Source organism: Petromyzon marinus, chromosome 12, assembly GCF_048934315.1.
Source record: "Petromyzon marinus isolate PM22_M1 ecotype Great Lakes invasive population chromosome 12, UKy_Petmar_22M1.pri1.0, whole genome shotgun sequence".
Classification (NCBI taxonomy): Eukaryota; Metazoa; Chordata; class Hyperoartia; order Petromyzontiformes; family Petromyzontidae; genus Petromyzon; species Petromyzon marinus.
Genome location: NC_133678.1, coordinates 9,761,825 through 9,786,368, shown reverse-complemented (window position 1 = coordinate 9,786,368; position 24,544 = coordinate 9,761,825). Strand labels below are relative to the sequence as shown.

The 24,544-nt window shown below is 39.0% G+C and overlaps 1 protein-coding gene across 1 annotated transcript in view; it reads right to left on the bottom strand.

The window, feature by feature from the left end:
* The window catches only part of LOC116941582 (CUB and sushi domain-containing protein 3-like), a 409,001-nt gene that overhangs the window by 89,967 nt on the left and 294,490 nt on the right, over positions 1 to 24,544 (bottom strand). The window contains exons 28-37 of the mRNA XM_032952774.2: positions 23,688 to 23,826; positions 22,150 to 22,337; positions 20,567 to 20,761; positions 13,227 to 13,343; positions 12,692 to 12,805; positions 11,559 to 11,654; positions 10,911 to 11,114; positions 7,659 to 7,783; positions 2,068 to 2,164; positions 114 to 218 (exon numbers count right to left, since the gene is read on the bottom strand). Of these exons, the coding sequence (XP_032808665.2) occupies positions 114 to 218; positions 2,068 to 2,164; positions 7,659 to 7,783; positions 10,911 to 11,114; positions 11,559 to 11,654; positions 12,692 to 12,805; positions 13,227 to 13,343; positions 20,567 to 20,761; positions 22,150 to 22,337; positions 23,688 to 23,826 (1,380 nt within the window). The remainder of the gene's footprint in view (positions 1 to 113; positions 219 to 2,067; positions 2,165 to 7,658; positions 7,784 to 10,910; positions 11,115 to 11,558; positions 11,655 to 12,691; positions 12,806 to 13,226; positions 13,344 to 20,566; positions 20,762 to 22,149; positions 22,338 to 23,687; positions 23,827 to 24,544) is intronic.

The window sequence follows — 24,544 nt, the reverse complement described above, 5'->3', positions numbered from 1 at the left end:
CTCAGAAAGGCTGGTCATCAACCATGTAAAATGGAAATTTTGCACAGTTACTTTCAACAATTTTTTTTTCATTGAGATAAACAACTTTTTTCCCATTTAACAAAACAACATACCTGTGTAGATTAGGTGGAATCCAGCTGCCCCAACGCTGAGGTCGCTTTGAAAATGAAGGTACAGTTGGTTGGACGTGCTGTTGATTAATGAAGGGAGTGTCGTTCCTACAAAATGTCAAACAATAACATTAATTCTTATTCCTTTAACAATGGATACTTTACAGGCATCAATAAATTGCAATACTTTAGACATGAATTAATATGAATTAATAAGTAATCTTCACATTTTCCAGTTGTCATCCTTATTGCATGCAGAATTATTTTAGACTTTTAAAAAAGTAAATTGACAAAGAAATATACCCCGTACGGTTTTTACAGAGATAAATTCTGATAGGAAAAAGTAGATAATTTTTACTTATACAGTATTTATAATCATGCTCGGGTCATATTTTCCAAATTGTGGACAGATTTTTTATGTCCTTTTCAAAATTATATTGCGATTGAAACCATTGCAAAAAAGGGAGTGTATGTCCTCCTGTTCGAGATCAGCCTTTTTAAGGTATAATCACAGAACTACTGTTGATTTTTATTCAGTTAGTTGCCTTTTATCTACACTATAAGCGCTGCATCTTCTCACATGCTCTGCTATAATGAGGTTCATCACATAGCAGTAAAATCTAAATACACATTTTGTTCTGAAAGCTACAAAAACATTCAAATAATCATAATTAAATAAAAATAATAATATGAAGTTTGTAGTTGTGGTGTCATTGGAGAGTCATGAGGTCATCACATCAACTCAAGACACTCCAACTTCACCGTTTTACCCAGATTAAAACTTAAGAATTTTGGCTCAGTGCTGTGACATGGTATTCACACTCTGAGCAATAAAGTCACGTCCATATACATTTTCTTTTTTAAACCTAACACTACTTGCCATTGGTGGATTCCAGTGCATATCTTCTTATATGCACTATGCAGGAAACAGTCAATTGTTCTAAAAGCTACACTGCACAAAGATGTGACTGCCATTCATACACATGCACTATTGCACAATAATTGACCCGATCTTACTACTTGGCAGTTGCCTATCCCTCATTATATAATTTCCACGGTTCGCTTAAGGAATTATATTGTTGGAATTATGCACACATTCAATTCCAAATAGCATTCGACTACTAGAGACATTGTTTCAAAACCATTTCGATGTCTAGGGAAAAGGGACAGCTTCGAATCAAATTATTTCAAACACTACCATTAATAGCAACTGTAGCATTCAAATAGTAGAAGTTGCAAAATAAAGAACATGCCAAACACAAAGCAAATGATGTGCTTTATCTCAGTGTAAAGTAAAAGCTTAGTGAAGAGAAGAATTTTCGCCATATGACTGGAGTTCTGAAGACAAATTATTCCACATTTGAAAAAAAAGTTATTACAAAAATAAATGTTAATATTAATTTCACAACTTGATCCGTAACATGACCTGAAACAAAAACAGTTAATATACATTGGTGTGATGCCATAACAGTAACTGCAAGAACACAATGGTAAACCATTTCAATAACAGAGAATTTTTATTTAAAGCTTTTCTTGACTGCAGGGATTCATATTCTTGGTTCTTTCGGTAAAGTCACGTAGAAGGGAAACAATAAAATAATAAAAATATAAAACAATAAAATTCTCACGACGTTTCGACTGCAACACAAGCAATCACAGCAAGATTTCTGTGGTTTTCACACCTGATGATGATTGCTTGTGTTGAAAACCACAGCAAGATTGCTGTGGTTTTGACACCTGATGATGACTGCTTGTGTTGTAGTCGAAACCTCGTGATAATTTTGTTTTATATTTTTATTATTTTATTGTTTCCCTTCTACGTGACCTTACCGAAAGAACCAAGAACACAGGGGATATTACAAATATTGGCTTATGTTTAAAGTCCATTGAAATCATAACAAAACAATGCGAGGCTATATATGCACACCGTAAAATTGACATGCAGGTCTAGTGTCACCTGAAAAGCTTCCAAGCCTGGGAGAGTCAGCATTGGCTCCATCGTAAACCTCCAAGGAGTCCCAATTGTGTTCTGTGGCAAAACTTACGACCTGGATCTACAGAGAAACATACAGTCAGCAACGGACGCTATCTCGTGGCCGTGACAGTTATTCAGTTCACTAAAAGATGGCAGCAAATTAGCCCCACAAATCAATTCCCAGTTAACTAACCCACTTTCAATTTATAAATTACGCTCGGCAATAATTAGAATTGATTACAAGTGATGCGTTTGTCGACATCGATTTTCACTCCTGCCGACAAATGGTGAGTGTACGTGACTGTCAGGCTCCCGTAATCCGTTACGCGATTGATTCTGTATAACTCTTTACTTAGCCCGTACGCTAAGAACAGAACAGACGCTGAGAAGTCGCCTGGACATGAAAACCTTGTTTTTGGTACAACACTTACAAAAAAAATAACAAAATCATTGTCATATAAGGTTGATACAATATACCTTTTTTTCTGTTCTGGAACGCAGCTTTTACTGTAACATTAATTTACAAGAGCATATATCTTCTATCTTCTTTTTTCTTCTATATATAAAAGTAAAAACATTGTCTGTTTGTCGGTTTGTTTGTGGGTTTGTGTCTGTTCACGCGCTTGCTAACGATTTGCCTCTCCAACTGTGGGGTTCACGTGAAACAAAAATTAGCCAGGTACCAAGCCGTAAGCCCTGCGGTGAGCAAGCGCTATTCCTTTTTCACATCCGTCAACTTTAAATTAGTTTAATTAGCGATTTAGTGGGAGTTTTGCGCGCTTATCATTGATGTATTTATGACGAGTGCACGACTATACCAACTCACGCGCCTTTGGTGGGGGGGACGGCCCATGCCAAGTCGCACGCCTTCGGTGGGAGTGAGGGGGACATTTTATTTTGCGTTAAAAATGCTATAAAAATACACTAAACGCTGACGTTAATGCTTCACTGTGTGATGTCCCCCCCCACCCCGATGTGTGCAGTTATTACTACTATACAGTCGCTAGATGGAACCACTATAGGCCGTAGATATTACTGCAGAGTGGCCAGGGAGATCGTGGCTGGGGTGGGGGGGTCAGGGGAAGCAGCCCAGCCCCAGCCTGCCAAGGTACCACCTCGGCCGGCTGGACAATCTAGGCGAGGTCGGAGGCTCTGCACGGAACTAGGCCTCACCACGCCACTCTATCAGGTGAGTACTTTGTGCTATAGAGTCGATAAATACTGCTATAAAGTCAGCATGTACTACTGTAGTGATAGCAGGTACCACCACAGTCGGTATGCACTGCTGTAATCATAGCAGGTACCGCCACAGTCGGTATGCACTGCTGCAATCATAGCAGGTACCACCACAGTCAGTATGCACTGCTGTAATCATAGCAGGCACCACCACAGTCAGTACGCACTGCTGTTAGATTTTTAAGAGTGGTTTTGAAATATGTTTTTGGCCCGGGCAACGCCGGGTATATAAGCTAGTGTGTTATAATTATCAGGCAGTGTTAAAAATAGTGGTAGGATATGCTTTGGTTGGTGTTCATGATATATTTTCAATGCAGTTTCTGAGCAGGTTGTATTTCCATGATAGTGCAGTGATATGTTTGTATGTTGAACTTCTTTTGCACTGTACGTCGCCAACCATGCTAATCGGAGTTGTAATTTAATCCACTTCTCGGTGAAGGCTTCCCCACATTACAGGGGATGTCCCCAATGTTCGTTGAAGGGTGCTTTATACATTGAAATAATAATAATTAGTTTGGTTGTGGAGGTTATTTTACCATACTTCACCTGCTCCTCAGCACAGGTGGAAGAAGGGAAGTTGGCCCAGGAACAGTTCTGATATCACTTACCACTGATGTTAGCCATTAATCGGAATCAAACTCAGGTAGCGGGATTGATAGCGTGGTGTGCTAATCACTGCACCACCACTCCCCACAAAGTATCGCAAATTAATTTTATATCAATAATTTGTTAAGTAGTGGAGATTTGTACCCCTGCCAACTTTGCAAGAAGTAACAAACATGAATGATCACAAGTCTCATTATAGCACACAATTCCTACAGCGGGTCGTGAACACAAGTCAGAGGCGTGCAAAATTATATATGCTGGATGTTTGCATATTACTTAGGGGCCGTCCATAAATGACGTCATGTACCTGGGGGGGTTCAGACATTTGTGACAATGTGTGACGAGGGGGGCGGTTGAGAAATGTGACGTCACATCAAAATGCTTTGACTTTAACATAGCCATTTCTGTGACCAGTCACAAGCTAATCACTCAGCTATTTCAATGCTAAATTCTATGCTAATTCCTTTGTCAAGGCGCTTTGTTTCTTCTCACACAGCTTAAAGGTCGCGATCTGAGCGTGGCTTTGTTCGCTCCAGCGCTGTCCTCCAGACAGTCTCGTCCCTTCACCAGATGAAGGCCGCTTGTGTTGTGGCCGAAACGTCGTGAGAATTTTATTGTGTTATTTTATTTTATCAATTTATTATTTTATTCTCATTCTACGTGACTTTACCGAAAGAACCAAAGAAGAAGAACACCATTTGTTATAATTCGGTATCATAAAACTCCTTTGAGACTACATTTACATATTAGTCACCAAAACTGTATCACTGACACCTCAGTGATACCTTCCTTGAAAGAGTGGGAATACAAGACCATATTTGATTTAAAATATTTCAATAAAACCCGACAATAGCTTGACCAATTTCGCTAATGTAATTGTCATTACATCACAGATTGTGTCAGTTTTGTACAATACAATTATTTAACAACATTTCAACCTCATTAAGATAAGAAAAAAATATACAAGACAATTTACTATTTGCCTCATAAATGTTGAAAATAGTTCCATGGACAACAATTGATACAGACAGCATTCTAAGCCCAATAAATACAGCTGATCGTTTTGTTAGGGATAACTCACTGATTGCTGGTATATCTTAAAATGTAGGCTTTTCTTTAGCCATTAAAATAAACATGTATACATTGTCATGTATAGCATTAGCCGACGATTCACATATAGCATAGATGTACAAATATGGTAACTTTCAAGTGGACCGAGTCTGGGTTTTACTTCATATCTGTGATTAGACAAAAATGTAGTCCACTTTCTATTTAGTACGATTACTCAAACAGCCACAATTATATCTTTATAATTGAAAGAACCTTCGACCTGTTCTCAATCTTTGGCTCAGTATTATCATTTGGTTCACATGCAAGCAGATAAAACCAGATTTCTGCATGTGACAAGTGATTCAGACCAATTATATTAGAACTATACAGTTAAAAAATTGTGTAGCTCTAATATATTGCAATCGAATCATTTATGAATCAAACAATGTTCAAGTATATTCTTCCGTGATAATAGGGTTTTCCCCTTTTTTGCTGGAAACAAAACAGGTGTTAAGATGTTAAAACACCAAACTGAAACCTTTTACAAGGATTCATGTCTGCATTAACCACAGATACTCGTGGTCAAAATGCAAACAAAACACATACTCTGATAATATATGCATTGTCTTTGAAACTGATTGATCCACACCAGAGACAGCTTTCTTTCGAGCGTAGCCTCAAATGGTGAGACTCGGCCTAGACCAGAGGACGCTAAAAGGTGTAACACCATTTGAGACTAGCCTCGAAAGAAAGCTGTCTCTGGTGTGGACCAATCAGTTTCAAGGTCAATGCATATACTGTCAGAGCATGTTTTTGGTTTGCATTCTGACCACAAGCATTGTGGTCAATGCAGACATGCTTCCTTGTAAAAGGTTTCAGTTTGGTGTTTTAACATCTTAACACCTGTTTTGTTGCCAGAAAAAAAGGGAAAACCTATTCTCATATTTTGGTACTGGCAAAGGAGGTCCCATGATATCTTCTTCTGCACTACTCAATAATGCACAGTTTAATACAATGCAGCATACTTCTTGGCCATGCCCGTACCGCATTTATTTTAGCCATACTTTAAAAGGCTGCACTCTAATAACAGCCACTGCCTTTAATTTCAAATCGGGCTGATACCATAAAATGTTTATAGGTGTCCCATGGGCATCAGTTAATTTAGATAATGTTTTTAAGAGCACAAGTAATTTAACTGCCTGTTGGAAACTAATTGTGTTCCATCCATTTACACACCACTTTGAGTTTTTTTTAGCTCAATTAATAAATATTTTGCTGTAATTTATCATATCGTGGAACAAGAGCTCTTGTGAAAAGCATTGTATATTACGGACTCAATTTAGCAAAAACAAGGACTATTGGAAATGGCACGTTATATTCTGGTAAGGACAGATATATAATTCTAATGCATTTTCCTATGTAATTTTCTTAATTTCCTTAATGCTTGAGACAAACTAATACAAAGCTACCCATTGGATCCTCTCTGGGTTATCAAGATATTGCACGACAAATAAAAGCTTTACCATTTCTCTAAAACGCAAAACTTTTCCCTACAAGTGTGTGTGGTTAGGGGCCATCCATTTAGTACATAGGCACGGAGGGGGGGTTAACCCAAATGCGTACGCTTGTGGATGGACGGTCTACTGACAATGTACGTACGCATAGGAAACGGGGGGGGAGGGGGGGTGAAGCCTCGATAATAATTTGTCTACATTGGCCTTCAAATTAGTTAGATTGTCCGGCGGTGGACTACACTATGTAATACGATTTTTGTCCCTGGGTAGTAAGTGTTATTTTTTAATTGCTTATGCCTAAAAAGTATAGAAAATGGCTATTATTCCCCACAAGCTTTGCTTTTGTGACCAGGACTTTACGTGAATGAATGACACAACTGCACACCACGTTTTCTCATTTAAAATAGGTAAATTTCAAAAAATCACTGTCCTGGTCACAAAAGTAAAGTTTGTGCGGAATAATAGCCATTTTCTCTACTTTTGAGGCATAAGCAATTAGGAAATGACACTTACTACACAGAGACATTTCTTTTTTTATTACACAGTACTATTTGTTTGCTTAAACACGTTAATATGATTAATCCTTGATTAATTTCTGCGTGGATTAAATATCGGCCGTTCTATATGATTCGGGGGGGTTGGGGGGGGGAGGGGTCAAGTTTTGACAGATTTTTGCTGACGTCCTAAATGGATGGCCCCTTAGAAGATGCTCTGAAAAGTAAGTTGTGCCCACAAACTGCTGCCCGCTGTCAATAAAGTTATACGAATCTGGTCACACAGACACATCTACCGGATTCCAAGACACGCTCAACTTTTTTGCTTTAACATAGAGGGCATGAAGTGTATATTATAATCAGGATAATATGGCATTTGTAATGTGACGCGATATTATGCTAATATTTATCCTAATAAAAGTGTTTAATTGAATACAAATGTCACGATGCATCTCACGTCATGTTTTGACCTAATTTTACCCTGCATTTAAAAAAAGTTTTAAAGAAAAGAAGAAAAATACGTTATCTGCTGGCTGAGAAGTCTTTGGAAAAGAGTTGTATAGCTCAATGTGCTTTTAGTCGGGACATAATCGCATGACACAGTACATATATATATTCCCTTGTTATTTTCACTAGAAACGACGGACATCGCGAGGTGTGACACAGGACAAACCTGGATCCCTGCTCCCTCCGGCACCAGGATCCGCCACACGCAGTTTAGGTTGTTGTCGTAAGGCTCCGGGTAACCAGGCGACAAAATGGTCCCACTGCGCTCCGTCAAGTTACCCCCACAGGGCACTAGAGAAGCCAGGAGCACGGAGACAATAACGATCACCACTTACACTCATCCATCCCGGACAATGCTCACAAACTTCTAATTACAGCAAAGTGGCAGCTCTTAGTCAACCTATGATTGCATTATTAATCACAATCTACAAGTGGACACAGCAACAGCAGACAAAGGCTGTGGTGCTGTTTAACACGCATTGCAATGGCATACATGAGGCAATTCATTCAGATGATTCACCCTTTACTGCATTTCACGAGCAAAGCAATTAGATTTTAAATAAAATTTCCTGGCAACACCTAATTTAGGCTTGTTAAAACGTCTAATACGATGGCAAAATTGCTTACTTTTTCACTTCATGACCCTAAGAGGAAGCACTATTGACTGACCTTGTAACCGCAATGATTAGTTCTTTGGTTCTTTCGGTAAAGAACCAAAGAGTATGGATTCCTGCAGCCACGAAAGCTTCAAATCAAGATGAAATAGTGGTCATATTGGATTTTATCCACGAACAAATTTTTGTTATGTACAAATACTAACGACCCGCCCGCCATCTGGATGTGACCATCCGTCCCCCTCTCTCCCAACCAGCCAGCAAAACTTGTAGTCGTATAAGCAGTCCTGTCTCTCTCCACTGTTCTCTTGCCTTCTCTGTGCTGTACGTATATAGCAATTCATTTTTATTTCTTGCTTTGTGTTTGTTCCTATCGGTTTTTTTTATCCCTCTGTCCCCGTTTCACCCTCCACGTCCCTCTCCCTGTTCATCGTTCACCCTCACTCTCTACATTCCCACCTCTCCCTTTTCCATCTCCATAGCTCTTGCCTCTCCCTAATCCTCTCTCCCACTACTGGACTGTACTTCTCACGTTCCGGCGCTGTCCTCATTCTCTTTTGCTCCCTCTCTTTCCACACCGTTGCATGACTTTTTCACTCCCTCCCCACCCATCTCCTCTCCGTGTCGTCCTCCCTCCCGTATCTCCCTCCCTCTTCTATCCCTGCATCCTTCTCCTATGCACAGTGACATTACCACCACGTACGTACACTTGGGAACGCTGCACCCTGGAGAGGAATCCACCCAGGTTATACAGGCCACATTTTTTTTTATTTGGCATGGAAGAATGCAGTTTCCCACAGTGTTACTGCTGATCATTTGAAAATCAATGTCGAGAAAAAAACAATTATGACAATACTAATTTACGTAGTCTGATAATTATTGAGGATATATACCTGAAAAATTAAGGTTTCCGCACACTAACAATTTTTATACTTAGAGGACATTAAAGTCTTAACAAATGCTTCCTTGCAGCCCCCTAGTTTGATAGTGAACGAGAATATCACAGTTTAGACCAACGTACATCGAGCTGTTAGCATTCTGTACAACAGTCATACTTTTACTTTTAAATCCCAGACCGACATTAAAACAATTACATCACCAAATCCACTTCTAATTGGCCTCGATACAAGGAAAAGGTCTCCTTCTGCAAGACGGCTGGTCCTCAAATTCAGTGGCACGAGTGGATAAAGCCAGCCAGGCGTTCCAGTAATCCACCCCAACTGTGCGCAAGTGACCTCAATCAAGTGTTCACTCACAGCACTCGCTCAGTGATCCAGAAACAGGTGGACAGGCGGACAGACGAAGCCCGAGTAACACCGAGAGAGCATGTTTTAATCCATGCAAATGTCGAAACATATTTGTGCTGGAAATATAAATTTGCATAATAAATGGTATTGGCATTTAGCTTTTGTTTTTGCATATTAAATAAAATATATTTGGGATTAATTTTTAGATAGCCATCGTTTGTCTATCTCAGTGGATTGATATGGCATACTAATGAAGAGTGTATATATTTATTTATTATAAAATATAATTTATTATGGAATTTCAATTGATGTCTAGAACCTGATATTCAGTGGACAGCTTATATAATTACATACACTGCTGATGTAAAAGAAAACTGCATTAAAGGACATGAGGTGGTAACTTATCTTGCATATGTTACTGCAAGAGCTGCTGAATAACCCACAATTTAATGGGTAGATAGACTGCAAGTAAAATGTATTTAGATTGATTGCATGCAAAATTGTTAAATGGAAAAATTATGGGTTTTGTCTTGAGTTCTACAATTTTGGTATTATGGACAATAGCCCATGTACATGTTTGCATCCGACGAACACATGGATGCAGGCACTTTGCAATATATACATATGCATTTATACACATAGACATCAATTGCCAAGTATCACTATGTGCCGATGATGTCATATGGACACTTGTGTCCCTAGGTTAGGTGCAATTTAAAGCCATGTGCAGCTGTAAAGGCGTTATGGCAGGTCATGGGACAAACGCAGATGCCAAAGGTTAATGTATACATACAGACACAATGTCAATACCAATGCATTGTCAACTTATACCATTTTGGGAATACGATAAAAGCATAATATTGTTCATACAGCTACCCCAAATATATGTACTTACTGTACTTAATGTGAGTGACTGAGTCATATTCTTGGTTCTTTCGGTAAAGTCACGTAGAAGGGAAACAATAAAAGAATAAAAATATATATAAAACAATAAAATTCCAAGGCAGAGGTTCTCTGCAAGCCATCTGGATACCATGAGAGATTCGTTCATGAGGCTATCCACATACACAAACACAGAGACAATTTCAACCAAGAAGATGGATTCTGGCTTAGCAATCATTGGAAGGATTTGATAAACCCTTTCGGGTCTTAATTGATTGTTCACGCTTACGGTGGTTTTCAGACCGCATCCATTATTTTCGTCTCCCTCCTCCTCTTTTCCGAACATAGATGGACTCGTCCATCTGAATAACTGCCAAATCGCTCTCTGTGGTGCTAACATTAAAAAAACGCCACTTTTTTCAAAATTCTCTTGCTGTGGTTCAGACCTGATGATGATTGCTTGTGTTGCAGTCGAAATGTCGTGATAATTTTATTGTTTTATATATATGTTTTTATTATTTCATTGTTTCCCTTCTACGTGACTTTACCGAAAGAACCAAGAATATGAATCCCTGCAGTCACAAAAGTTTTAAATCAAAATTTGACTGAGTCATGTTTGTATAAAACCTGTTTATTGCAAATAAAAGCACGGTGTTGCATGTGAAACTTGCTCACCTATACAGGTGGGGAATGAATGGTTCCACTGTGCTAGGGAATTGGGTACCATGGTACACTTCACAGCGCTCACCCCATTAAGGGCATAGCCGGGACTGCATTCGAACTTCACGACAGAGTTGGCTGAAAAGTCACTTCCGACTCTCCGTCCAAACCTGGGCTCAGGGACAGAGCTGCACTGCGTTGAACTCGTTCTCGGGACAGCTGAAATATAAGCATGTGATGAATATGTATGTGACTATACAACCAGTCCCACTTGGCTGTCTGTTTATTGCAGGGAAAATAAAACACTATTGGCATGAACTAAAAGCTAAATTTACAATAGTACAGCGTGTACAAATGTTTTTTCAAACGGCATAGGCATTAATGGACTATCGTGTTATATAGTAGTGCTGTGTGGTAAATATAGAATTATTATCACCATCATCATCATCATCCTGTTATATCTAATTGAATAAATAAGCTAAGACCACCGTTGCTAAGAAAGAAAAAACCTGGAACATAAAGCATTCTCTCCAAACAAAATCTATCACCATTAAAAGGTCACGTTTACCTAAGCATGAATTTACATTCATACACACTGTGTTGTAGCTAATTGAAAATAAGTTCGGTACTTTTGAAACATATTGACGACAAAATTGGCAGTACCTTGGTAAATAAAGTGGAATCCTTTGGCTGTTGTGTTCTTGTTTGGTGAAAATCTTATTGTAATTTGATGTGATGTACTTAAAGGCAATGCCTCCCCTGTAAATACAAACGTTCGATTACTGCCCTATTACTTTGAATAATGCATTTATATTTTAGTGCATCATCATCATCACTAGCCAGTACCTATCTACTGCTGACTGAAAACACATCAAGTGGGTGCTATTGATCCAGTTTTCTCATGCTATAATGCAACAATCCTGGTATGTGACAATACAAATTAATTGTACAACCTATAAATAATCATAAGATACTATAAATTGGCTAGCCTTTTGTTACTTTAAGGTGTACTAATGCTGAGAAACAGTTAACGAACCACAATACAATATGCTACTTTAAATAGGGGCAGAGTAGTGGTGCAATAGTCTATGAATCTGGTGTCCTGAGTTTGATTCCTAGCTCCAGCTAACATTGGTGCTGGGCCTCCTCATTAACCCACACTGATTAGCATGGTGAAATAAGGTCAAATAATCCACATGACTAACATAGCTTGGAGGGGGCCTTCATCCTACAATTGATTGGGCGCCACGGTGGTGAGATGTTTACTACCTCGCCTGGAATACAGGGAGGTCTTGGGTTCTATTCCGACCCTGACACCTGTATAATTGGAGTTTGCATGTTCTCCCCATGGTCACGTGGATTTTTCTCCGGATTCTCAGTTCATAGTGTAGTGAAATAACCACTCTGCCACCACTCCTACATTATGTTTTGCATATACTTTCAATTAAATTTGGAAAGCAGTAACCAAAGAACAAATGTATTTGCGGTCTGCAGTTGTCCTGCCAATCTAAGGCTCACTCCCACTCTTTACAAGTTTAAAGTAGATTGTTTCATGCCAGGCAGATATGTTGAAATATTTCTTTGCGCCCACACTTTTATCCTATAAGTAGTTTGCCTGTCACCTTTCTTCAATGACAGAATCATATATTCAGCCAACAAAGGGAATAGATAATGTTTAGACTTCAAAGCAAGAATACGTTTTTTTTTATTTACGAATTGAACATCATTAAAGCAGAAATGTATTACGTGCAAGCTTCATAATCGACTTTCGTATTATACAAAAAAACTGGTCTTACCTGTGTGGGAGCCAGTCAAAGAGCTCAGAAGCTGAGACTGCTGAGATGGTCCATCATACACCTCCACAAAGTCATTGAGAGATGTTTGAAAATACACAAACTGCCCAAAAACCACTGCAGGTGAAACGGCACAAGGTTGACAATCAGTGATCTAACTTAGAAAATAAATGTAACTGTAATTGGTGTTAAAAAGCCATATCTAATCTGAACACTTGCCAAGTATTTTATTCCAATACAAGCAGAGTTGTCCTTATAAACCGACAGAAATGTGAATCCTTATGTGCTCTGGAGGTTATTGCATTTTCAATCAAGCACATATTCAGAGGCATTACACTTGACTGAAAAAAAAACGATTAAATTAACTTAAACTGGATGAAAACTCGATTAAATATATATAACCAATCAATTGCAAGACTAACCCCTTTTTTTAATTTCCCCACAGAACACATTTATACGGTGATCATGCCAATAGCTGTGATTCACCAGCCTCGTATGAATCTAAATTAACCGGTGACACACATCACAATTTCCCTACCAAAATTGTCGTGCACGGAAATGGAATAGAGACAGTTCTGGCCACCAGTGTAGTTGCTTGGATAGCTGGGGGACAGCACAACTCCATCAGAGCCAGATGACTTCCCTCCACAAGGAGCTGTAGAAAGGACAAAGCCACATTTGGTGTCAATAAGACAAATCGGTGCACTATGAGCCACATAACAAAGGCTATGTCAGAAACCCAGCAACTGGGAACCCGATAATATTTGCAATACAATTAACAGATTACATCTGCCAAGGAGATGGAGTGATGACATACGCTTGTACGTAGGTGCGAGGTGGATTGCTACATAGCAATGGGGAGCAGTTGTGTGTAGCAGTTAGCGTGCTGCGCTACGAACCCCGCGACCCGAGTTCAATACCCACTCACGGTCAACATCAGTGACGAATTCCTGAACCGGTCCAGGGCCTCCCCTCGGTCGACTCAGCTTGAAATCAGTATTTCGTGCGGTGTGTAAGCATCACTACTGGGGAGGCAATGGTGGCTGGGCGTGGTGCTGGCCACCCACCCCCTCGTGTGCTGTGCCAACCTTCATAGGTGCTCGCTAACAGCACTTGCTCCAACAGTCTGTTAAGGCTATACAAGGAATCTGTGTCATAGCAGAACTGTGAGTGATGGAAACAGCTAGGCTGATGATAAAAATCCATTATTTACAGTCCTTTTTCAATCCTGAACTATTGCCCCCCTATGCTTTTGTCGGTCATGGGGGATGTTTTACCATACTTCACCATGCTCGTAAATATGGGCTGGTGAAGAAGGAGAGGAGGCAATATTATCCATAGCGAAGTATCTAACTTCGGTGATGAGGGTGCATAGCTCTGAGTATAAACCACTCCATCATCATATTAATAAATGCTTACTTAAACCTTTAGGAATAATTTATTAAACTAACATGATTAAAACGTATATTAGTCAAAGTAAAGACTGTGTGCATCATATGAATACATACATTATACGTCTGGGGATTAAATAATTAATGTTCTTAAATGACAGATACTTTTTTAATGTTAAAACATGCGCAAATACACACATGCAGCAGTATTTTAAATGTACAAGCATGTATTTATCACTTTAAGTAAAACAATTCTTCTGAAATAATTCAACTTGAACTTTTACATATTATATTTAAAAAATAATTAAATATTTGTATGCATAGTAATGAAATAATTAAAAAAATGTTACATCTAATATTGTTCTAATTAAAGCAGTGTGCATTGCCACCCACAAACAACTTTTAAATGCTGTGATTCATCTAAAATTATACACCAAACAATTCCATTCAACAGATGATGCAGTGAGTGCACTCGCATGTCACGATATGCACCATTAACTAATCTTTGACTCATTTGATGAAGGTTACGATTACCATTTAAAAACAGCACATATATTGAGCAGTCACAACTGTTTGAGAGCGAGCTAGATGCTCAAATATGTCACCACAATCTGACTACTCATTGCATTAGAAGCCTGATATGTACTAGTCAGAGAAGAAGACAGGTTCTATTTGAATCGTGGATGCGAATGGCGGTGACATTGGTGTATGGGCTCAGCGCATTTGCCGCTTATCGCAGAGGCTAGCGGTTCAATTCTGGACGGCCACCCTGGTCAACACTTTGACTTAAGTAACAATAACAGGTGCTGTCGTGAACGTTAAAGGATCGTAATTACGTCATTCTGATGACGTGATCAAAAGTAAGGACCCTGTGTTCGTTCCCTTCAATGTTGATGCTTTTGTCTTTGTTTCGCGGTTGTTGCTGTGCTTGCGCGGCATCATGGATCTCCCTTGTAAAATAGCCGGGCAAATGGCGAAATGGGAATCATCTGTGCAGCAAATAAAATGAACTCGATTTGGCAAGTAAATAAAAAAAAATACTCGCAAATTACTTAATTGGGAAACAGGGCAATCGTTGCCTTAGCAGGACCCTCACGAAAACAGCATCTCGAGACTCGGTGAGGCTTTCGTGTATAAACAAGTGTAATACTATATATATACAACATAAATTCCTTAAAGTCACGTTTGCTTTAAGTCAAGATACAACATGTAATTTATGCACTACAGTTCTGAAATAAATGTTGTTTACACCTAGTGCGTTTGTGAGGGAAAATAACACAAATGCACTCCCTACTGTAATCTTTTTTCTCAATCACCGGCCCTCCTGATGTTTTCAGAAGCACAAATACTCGATTTGGAAGAAAAAAAAACACACACCGTGGTGGAGTTCTGTTTAACATATTAATTGCTTGTTTTCACTGCTGCATAGCTTGGAGCATGAACACCACTCCAAGTGTCAGAGTTATAGTATTTACAAGAAAGCGCTGAAGGAACTATTTTTTTCAAAGAAATGCAGTGTCGTTCACTTGCATTCAACAAAGAACAATTTTTTTCGAATGAGGTGGAAGAAAAAAAACAGCAGTTGTTTGATTTGATTTTAATTAGAATGAGTTTCAGGTTCAATCTATATACTGACATGATCACATTTTCCTTCACGATACATTTTCACAAATTAACCACTCAACTCCCGAGAGTCTTTCGTTTTTTCAAGGGCATTAGCGGTTGCTTGTTTACATTTTATTGGCCAGGGTGTGGGATTGAGAACAATTTCAATACCAGTTGCACCTGATTTCAAATAATTATATGACACAGTATTTACATTGTCAATCGATTGAGCATGCACTCGTGGCTTAAATCTATTCAGCAAATAATAAATGTAAGGTGAAATTGTGTTATTGAAAAGCTTAAGTGGTACATTTTAAAAGGGGTGGGGTTCCATCAGTGGATTATAGTTGAGTGGAAATTATGAACAGGATCATAGAGAGGCGTACCCATTTAATGAGCTTTGTAAATCTAATATTGAAGTTTTAATTATAAGATGAAAGACTTAAAGCTTTCGTGACTGCAAGGATTCATCTTCTTTGGTTCTTTCGGTAAAGTCACGTAGGACAGCGCTGTCCTACCAGACAGTCTCGTCCCTTCACCTGATGAAGGCCGCTTGTGTTGTGGCCGAAACGTCGTGAGAATATTATTGTGTTATTTTATTTTATCAATTTATTATTTTATTCTCATTCTACGTGACTTTACCGAAAGAACCAAAGAAGAAGATGAAACACATTCAACTATTTCTGATATGTAATAACATGAAAAAAAATCGCAAACACAAATGACACTGAATGCAAATATTTCACAAATATTATACTCAAATATATTTATATGCATGCAACACTTTAAGCTGAATATGTATGTTGTAATGTATGTTTTATGACAACTTGGGATTAACATCGTTAACGTTATTTATCTTTACCAGGATATGGGTATATGAGACAGGTTAATCATAGTAACGCGTTCGTATTATAATGATAACAACATTCAAATGCAAAAAAATAGTTTTTTTAATAAATCATAAAAAAATAAAAACAGTGACGTATATTATTAGTGGTATTATTTTTGTTATCTCTGACCATTCAAATGGTATATAGACTTTATGGTTTGGTGGAAACTCCATTTTAATACAGCTCATGGAAAATCTCACAATGATTAGGCTTCGTGTAGGTCATATGATTGCAGCCAAATTTAGAAGCCATGCATTCAAATTTCAAGCACCCACACACGAGTGATTGCAAACTCAATTGGGTGGCTTTTGCATGATAAAGCTTGATTGACAGGGCCATTTATGGAGCTCAATTTTTACTGTGTTGCATAGTCTACAGAACACCCTTAAAATTGGTAAATGCTGGGTGCAGACATTACAAATATGCTGCACACAGCCAACCACAGCAAGCAGAGCATTCGGTTGACCTAGTTATATAATGCACCATTTTATTTAAATGAAAGTTAAGTAGCTATGACCACAATTATTCCTGTAAAAAAAATTGTCAAAGCCATTTCCTGCTCAAATAAGTGTGGAGGTAGTGCTCTGCTCCTGTTTACAGCTATGAGCCATAGACAGAAATTCCACATTACTATAGTGGAGACCAGAGTGGTACCCATTTTATATACCCTCATGAGAATGATGGGCTGAGTCAACTGCCAAAAAGTATATGAACAATTAACCCTATGATTGCGATTCATTCACTCTACTGCTGAACCATCAGCCCCGCTTTATTCCTCTTTAGTAGTTAAAATTTCATATCCAATTGTAAACCAAAATACAAATTATATAACACTTCGTGTGAAGGCAAACACATACAAAATACATATTCGGTTACATAACTACACCAAAAAAGTGCACATGAAGCTTCAATTCACGTGATGTTATGTACTCTATAGCTGTGAGGTTTTGTGTAGGTGGTAATCTTTAATAGCATCTTGATGTGGCAAGCATACTGTACACCCCTGCGGGTGATAAGTGATGTTGAGAACACACAAAAGCAGAAAGTACAAAGGGCAATACAAACTACCTGAGGGCAGTTCAGAAGTTAACTAAAAAGGGGGTAGCAAGGGCCAGCCAGCTTGAGGCTTGTAATGGCAAATCAGAAAGACACTACGGATTTGCATTAAAGAGTAGGCCAAGGGAAAAAAAAAGACATATGCTTGCTTGGTGTTGCCAAGTCACATCCAAGATGTACGATTGCTTATCTCAATCCTCATTGGGGTTTTTTTCTCATACACAATGAAATACAGTGAGGGAAAAAAAGTATTTGATCCCCTGCTGATTTTCTACGTTTGCCCACTGACAAAGAAATGATCAGTCTATAATTTTAATGGTAGGTTTATTTGAACAGTGAGAGACAGAATAACAACAACAAAATCCAGAAACACGCATGTAAAAAATGTTATAAATTTATTTGCAAAACATGACTTAGTACTTGGTGGCAAAACCCTTGTTGGCAATCACAGAGGTCAGACGTTTCTTGTAGTTGGCCACCAGGTTTGCACACATCTCAGGAGGGATTTTGTCCCACTCCTATTTGCAGATCTTCTCCAAGTCATTAAGGTTTCGAGGCTGACGTCTGGCAACTCGAACCTTCAGCTCCCTCTACAGATGTTCTATGGGATTAAGGTCTGGAGACTGGCTAGGCCACTCCAGGACCTTAATGTGCTTCTTCTTGAGCCACTCCTTTGTTGCCTTGGCCGTGTGTTTTGTGTCATTGTCATGCTGGAATACCCATCCACGACCCATTTTCAATGCCCTGGCTGAGGGAAGGAGGTTCTCACCCAAGATTTGACGGTACATGGCCCCGTCCATCGTCCCTTTGATGCGGTGAAGTTGTCCTGTCCCCTTAGCAGAAAAAACACCCCCAAAGCATAATGTTTCCACCTCCATGTTTGACGGTGGGGATGGTGTTCTTGGGGTCATAGGCAGCATTCCTCCTCTTCCAAACACGGCGAGTTGAGTTGATGCCAAAGAGCTCCATTTTGGTCTCATCTGACCACAACACTTTCACCCAGTTGTCCTCTCAATCATTCAGATGTTCATTGGCAAACTTCAGACGGGCATGTATATGTGCTTTCTTGAGCAGGGGACCTTGCGGGCGCTGCAGGATTTCAGTCCTTCACGGCGTAGTGTGTTACCAATTGTTTTCTTGGTGACTATGGTCCCAGCTGCCTTGAGATCATTGACAAGATCCTCCCGTGTAGTTCTGTGCTGATTCCTCACCGTTCTCATGATCATTACAACTCCACGAGGTGAGATCTTGCATGGAGCCCCAGGCCGAGGGAGATTGACAGTTCTTTTGTGTTTCTTCCATTTGCGAATAATCGCACCAACTGTTGTCACCTTCTCACCAAGCTGCTTGGCAATGGTCTTGTAGCCCATTCCAGCCTTGTGTAGGTCTACAATCTTGTCCCTGACATCCTTGGAGAGCTCTTTGGTCTTGGCCATGGTGGAGAGTTTGGAATCTGATTGATTGCTTCTGTGGACAGGTGTCTTTTATACAGGTAACAAGCTGAGATTAGGATCACTCCCTTTAATCTTTCTGATTGAGAGGGGGTCAAATACTTATTTCCCTCATTAAAATGCAAATCAATTTATAACATTTTTGAAATGGGTTTTTCTTGATTTGTTTTATTGTTATTCTGTCTATCACTGTTCAAATATTGTGCAGTTCTGTACAATTGTAGCATCACTATAAGAATCCGAATGCCCTATCTAATGCCTATGTACAAGGTACATGAACAGATCCGAACTGTTTCTGGCAAAGCTCCTGATTTATAAAATAATAAAATTTCAACAAGCCCCCATAGCATGTTATTGATGACCAATCTGAGTACAACGGCGTGAATTTCCAACTTAGCAGTGCACATGTTATGAGTACAATTAGCCTTCTCGTAAAGAGGATATTAATAATACATCTTTGTTCAGCTCCACATACTGGATAAATTGCCAAAATATATAATGTAAATGACGTTCATCAGCCTAATACTTGGACAACAATAATAATTACTACTTTGCTTATAGACATACATGTTTTATCCATAGATGTTGACATTTCACATGATTAAGGTAGGATCCGCGTTAGGCAACGTGCAGTAATAAATATTTCCACCAGGTGGCAGATACGATGCAAAATGAAGCAGTAAATAGCAACGCAATTAATCGGACAATTGTTAATCTAAGTTCCTTCACAACTGAATATCGTACAGAAGAACAAAGGTTACAGCCTACATTGCAATTTTATAAATATACGAAGCAATCTATAAGTGGCAGCATATGCATGCATGTGCACTTGCAATCAGCAGCAATCGTGCACATTCTGACGGTGAGCATATGCTCATCGTGAAATGCAGCGGATAGCATTCACAAACATTGGAAGCACATCAGAGTGGACATACAGCATATCTGAAAAATAGCGAAGATTATGTCGCTCATGAGTGATGCCCCCATCGCTTTGTTGGTCACAGGACACAGAGGTGGTTTGACAGGCTAAAGTCATAAAGCAGCACAACTGGAAGGGCATTTAATATATGCACTGTCATACAGAGTTCGCTCACATGTTAACCGTTTTAAACTTGTTTCGTTCTTTAAATAATTCAATTTCAACATGAGGTAATACTGATAAAAGTAATTTGGCCGCTCTGCCTATGAAGAACATTGAAAAGAAAAAAACGAACACTATATATCCCAACATACGGCATTGTATGTGTATAGCAATCCATTAAAGATAGAGAAGTTGGTGTTTGTGGTTTCACATCGTGTGTCCTCTCTAAAGCTGACCAGGTTTTAGTGCATAGGTTATGTTTGATAAATGTCATTTCAGTTCACGTAAGTTCATATAAATCATCTGGACTAACAAGAAACATGTGCTGGCCAAATCAAATCACACATTAATGAAAAAACCACATTCCCACTCGATGCACGCTGGTAAATGAATGAGAAACCTACCACTACAAACTGGGGTGGGCCGATTCCACCCGGGTTTCCCATCGTCTTTCATCATGCAGACAAGGGTAGAGTAGCCCTGTATGATGTATCCCGCACTGCAGAAGTAGGTAATGGTAGAGCCAAGCTTCATATCCGTACCGATACGAGAGCCATTCTGTATATGCCCAGGATCAAAGCAAGACTCCCGGGGTTTCTCTGATGAAACAAATAAATAAGTAAAGAAAAACAACAACAATCAATGTATTACAAAACAGCCTTTGTACATGGTTTTCGAAGCATATGTTTTCATGTGTGCCTATAACTACTCCGGGAAGACGTGTAGGCTGGTACATTTTGATTGAATGCAGCCTTCTAACTGCTATGGCAATGTGGCAACTGGGTCTTGTTCGAAATGTATGTGTGCACATCGATTTCTCACTCATATTAAATAAAAATAGTAGGATATTACTCAAATATATTAAGAATAACATTCTGCAACGACATATCAATGCATGAAATGTTATTATTTTATAAAATGTGAGTATTTGCATTTGTATTAGTTTATTATCTTACAAATGTCTCCGTACATTTATAAATATACTTTATTGAATTGGTTTCTAATAATTCGTGTTTATGCTATACAAATTATTACTATTACACATGGATGATCACTAGATGCGTTTATTCAAATGTCATAAGCTTGGCAGCAAAACACAGTAAAGGACTACTATGTACCGCAAGCTTAATTTCTGACCTGTCCATGCCTTCTTCACTAACATCACAATCCATCAATACGGGCATAGAAACCAACATACTGCAATTAGTCTTGGCAGTTATTTCACCTCTAGGGAACATCTTTGTGCAGTCGGACTATAATCTAATCAAGTGCGGTGCATCTCTGCACTTCTTGGATTCAAATCAGTGTGGCATTAGAGGTTTTGAAGCATGAAATTGTATACATCTGCAAAACGCAAGTTAAAGCAAGAGGGAACTGCAACTGCGTGGTCACGTGTGTATGTGTAGAATACTAAACTCCTGCAACCATCCAGCCCTATGTGCACCCACAAATAAAAAAAAATAGCGGTAGGGATTTGTTTTTAATCGACAACCGGAGATTGTCTAAACTCGAAGGTTAATGTGCGACACGAATGTCCGGTGTTGAACGGGCATCACTACGTTTGCATTCATGTTGCTAGTTACAGAAGCTTTGCTAGAAATAAACTCCATTATATTTTTTGTTGCCATAAACCAATTCGCGACATGGCAACGCATTGCCTGTGTTTCATCCATCATATCTCGAATTAGAGACGGGATCAACTTCAAGTTCGCCTCTTACGTACTCACATTTGGCATCCATTCCCATTATCGCTCTCTGTTAGAAACCTGTGTATGTGGCGACGTGTATTCCATAGTACGACTATATGCCACAACAAGATTATTCCTTTATCGGTCACTTTCAGAATCCAGTTTTCTAATTTTTAGTACCTCTCAATTTCGTAGAAGCTATATTTTACTATAAACGATGCACAGCAGGTACCAATATTAGATCGGTATGCTGTTGTTATTTCAAGGAGCATGACAAGGGCTGAGATTCGGACAAATACCTCTGTATTCAATATGAAAACCGTTTGTGCTGACGGAGTCATCGCTGCGAAAGGCCATGAACATGCTGTTGCCAGTGCTCTCAATCCGCCCGGGCAGCTTGGAGCCTTGCAGGCTGGCGATCAGTGGGCTGGAAGAGCCCGGGCCATCATATATGTGCAGGAAGTCGTAATTGGTTTCCATGTTAAACCTAGAGGAGAGAGGCAAAGAAGAGAATGAGAGTAGCCTCATTGTACATACCACAATTGTTTGTTTTATTTCAAATATTCTTAAAAATATACTGGTAAATGATATGTGAACCGTTTTTTTTGTTGTATGTAAATAATCATACTCTCAGACATGTTGCCTATGCATTTCAATAATATGACACAAGTGAAGATAATATATATATGAAATGACATGTAATATGTATGCCAAAGTATGTACTTGAATATATTTTGCGTGAGTTATAATTTGCAAGTACAGTACTGGAATGTTACTTCATTCTGCAATTGGTGTCACTGGATATATACGTATTTATTTGTATGGCAAACATACTTTTAGAGGAAATCTCAAACACATATTTTAGTTTGGAAACTCGTATTTATTCGTTTTATCCTGAAGTGACCATCGATATATTTGATATCTCATGTAAATTATAACGTCATAAACACATTTAACAAAGCAACTATTTAACTGCATTAACGGTAGAAACTCTTCAGCAGATAAGTAAAGGTGCAGCCTTGCAATTGCTTTCTCACTACTGCTGGTGGAAGGGCTTCCGCTAGAGGCAGCTCTGGAGACTGTTTATTTAAACGAAACTAATAAACTATTACTTATTTTACGAGCTCAATCCATGAGATCACGGGGAGAGCATGCAAACTCCAAATATGCAGGCATCAGGGTCGGGATTGACCCCTGGACCTCCTGTATACCACGCGAGGTAGTTAAGATCTTACCACTTGGCCAGAGATGGGAGTACCCACACTTTACCCACCACGAGCGACTTGTCGGTCGACTGTTTGTGCTCTACCCATTCATACTGCTGGGTGGGGAGAGGCAGGAGGGAGGGGATTAAAAGCTAAAGACTCTACTCTTGTTGCAACTGCCACGCCGGGAGATTGCGATAACGACCTCTGGATTTGCAAGTCCAGTGTGCTGACCATTACGAGATGCCAGAATCCAACAGAGAAGCTTCAAATTTAAAAGTACAATATACACACTTTATATTTTGTATAATAACCTTTGTATAAAATAAATGGAGCTCCTATTTGGCAATTCGTCCATGCAAACGGCATTATGCACATATTTCACACAAAGGTTGCATTGAACAGGATTTGTTTACTGCTTGGGTCTCTCCCCCTTCATTGCTTGGAAGCTATCAAATGCAAAACACTTGGCCTGCACAACATTACACCAGGCGATGTGTATTTAGATTGAGTGATTCAAAGATGACAGTTAAACCTGACAGCAGCATCCCCCCACCTTCAATTGATCCAACGGTTGCATAATACAAAATCTGGACTAAGGCGTGCAATGGGCATAGTGTGAGCTGTCATACCTGATGAACGTCAGTGAAATAACGTATTCAGCAGTGACAGTGACTCTCCAATTGCACTCCTTCCCGTGTGGATAGGGCAGTGGATAATTAGGTGAGAGGATGATCCCGGAGGGGCCCGTCAAGTTAACACCGCAAGGGGCTGTGGGGACACAAACAAACGTACACAAACTATAGACATACAAATAAATACTACATTATCTGTCAAGTACTTTTCTGGAAACGTTTTGACCCGACGTTCCTCCAAACTGAAAATGCAATTGCTTTACTCAGGCAAGCATTCTGAAGAGTAGAAACTGGTAATTCATGGCTGTATTTTTGATGAACTTTTAATTATAAACACAAAAAAATATTCAAATAATGCTATTTAATGTTCTTTAAGTGATACAATTAGCATAATCTTATTTTTAAAAACTATATCATAAGGATACATGCTCATTCTCCTCTACTGTAGTCCAGTGCTGTGTATTAGCTTGTATTACACAAGGACAGCTGCCACTTGGCTAGTTTTCTTGGCTAGGCCATAGCAGGGCATTAGAAAGGTTAAGTCGAATGTAAGACACTTTGAGTTGCCGAAGAATTTAAGTGCCCTTTAAATTCAAATCCTTATCATGGTGGATGTAAAAACACCTGTGTGTGTATATATATCAACATATCAAACCCCTACACACAATACATATATGCATGAGGATATAAGTATTTACCATTGTGATCTACAGGGAGTAAACAAGTTAACAAGAAAGGTTTTCTTTTGATAACTCACCAATTATTCTGACATGGGTTTATAATCAGAAATCTTCATCCCTTTACATTGAATACAAATACCTTATGTCAGTAGCACGTTGAAACAATCATTGCAG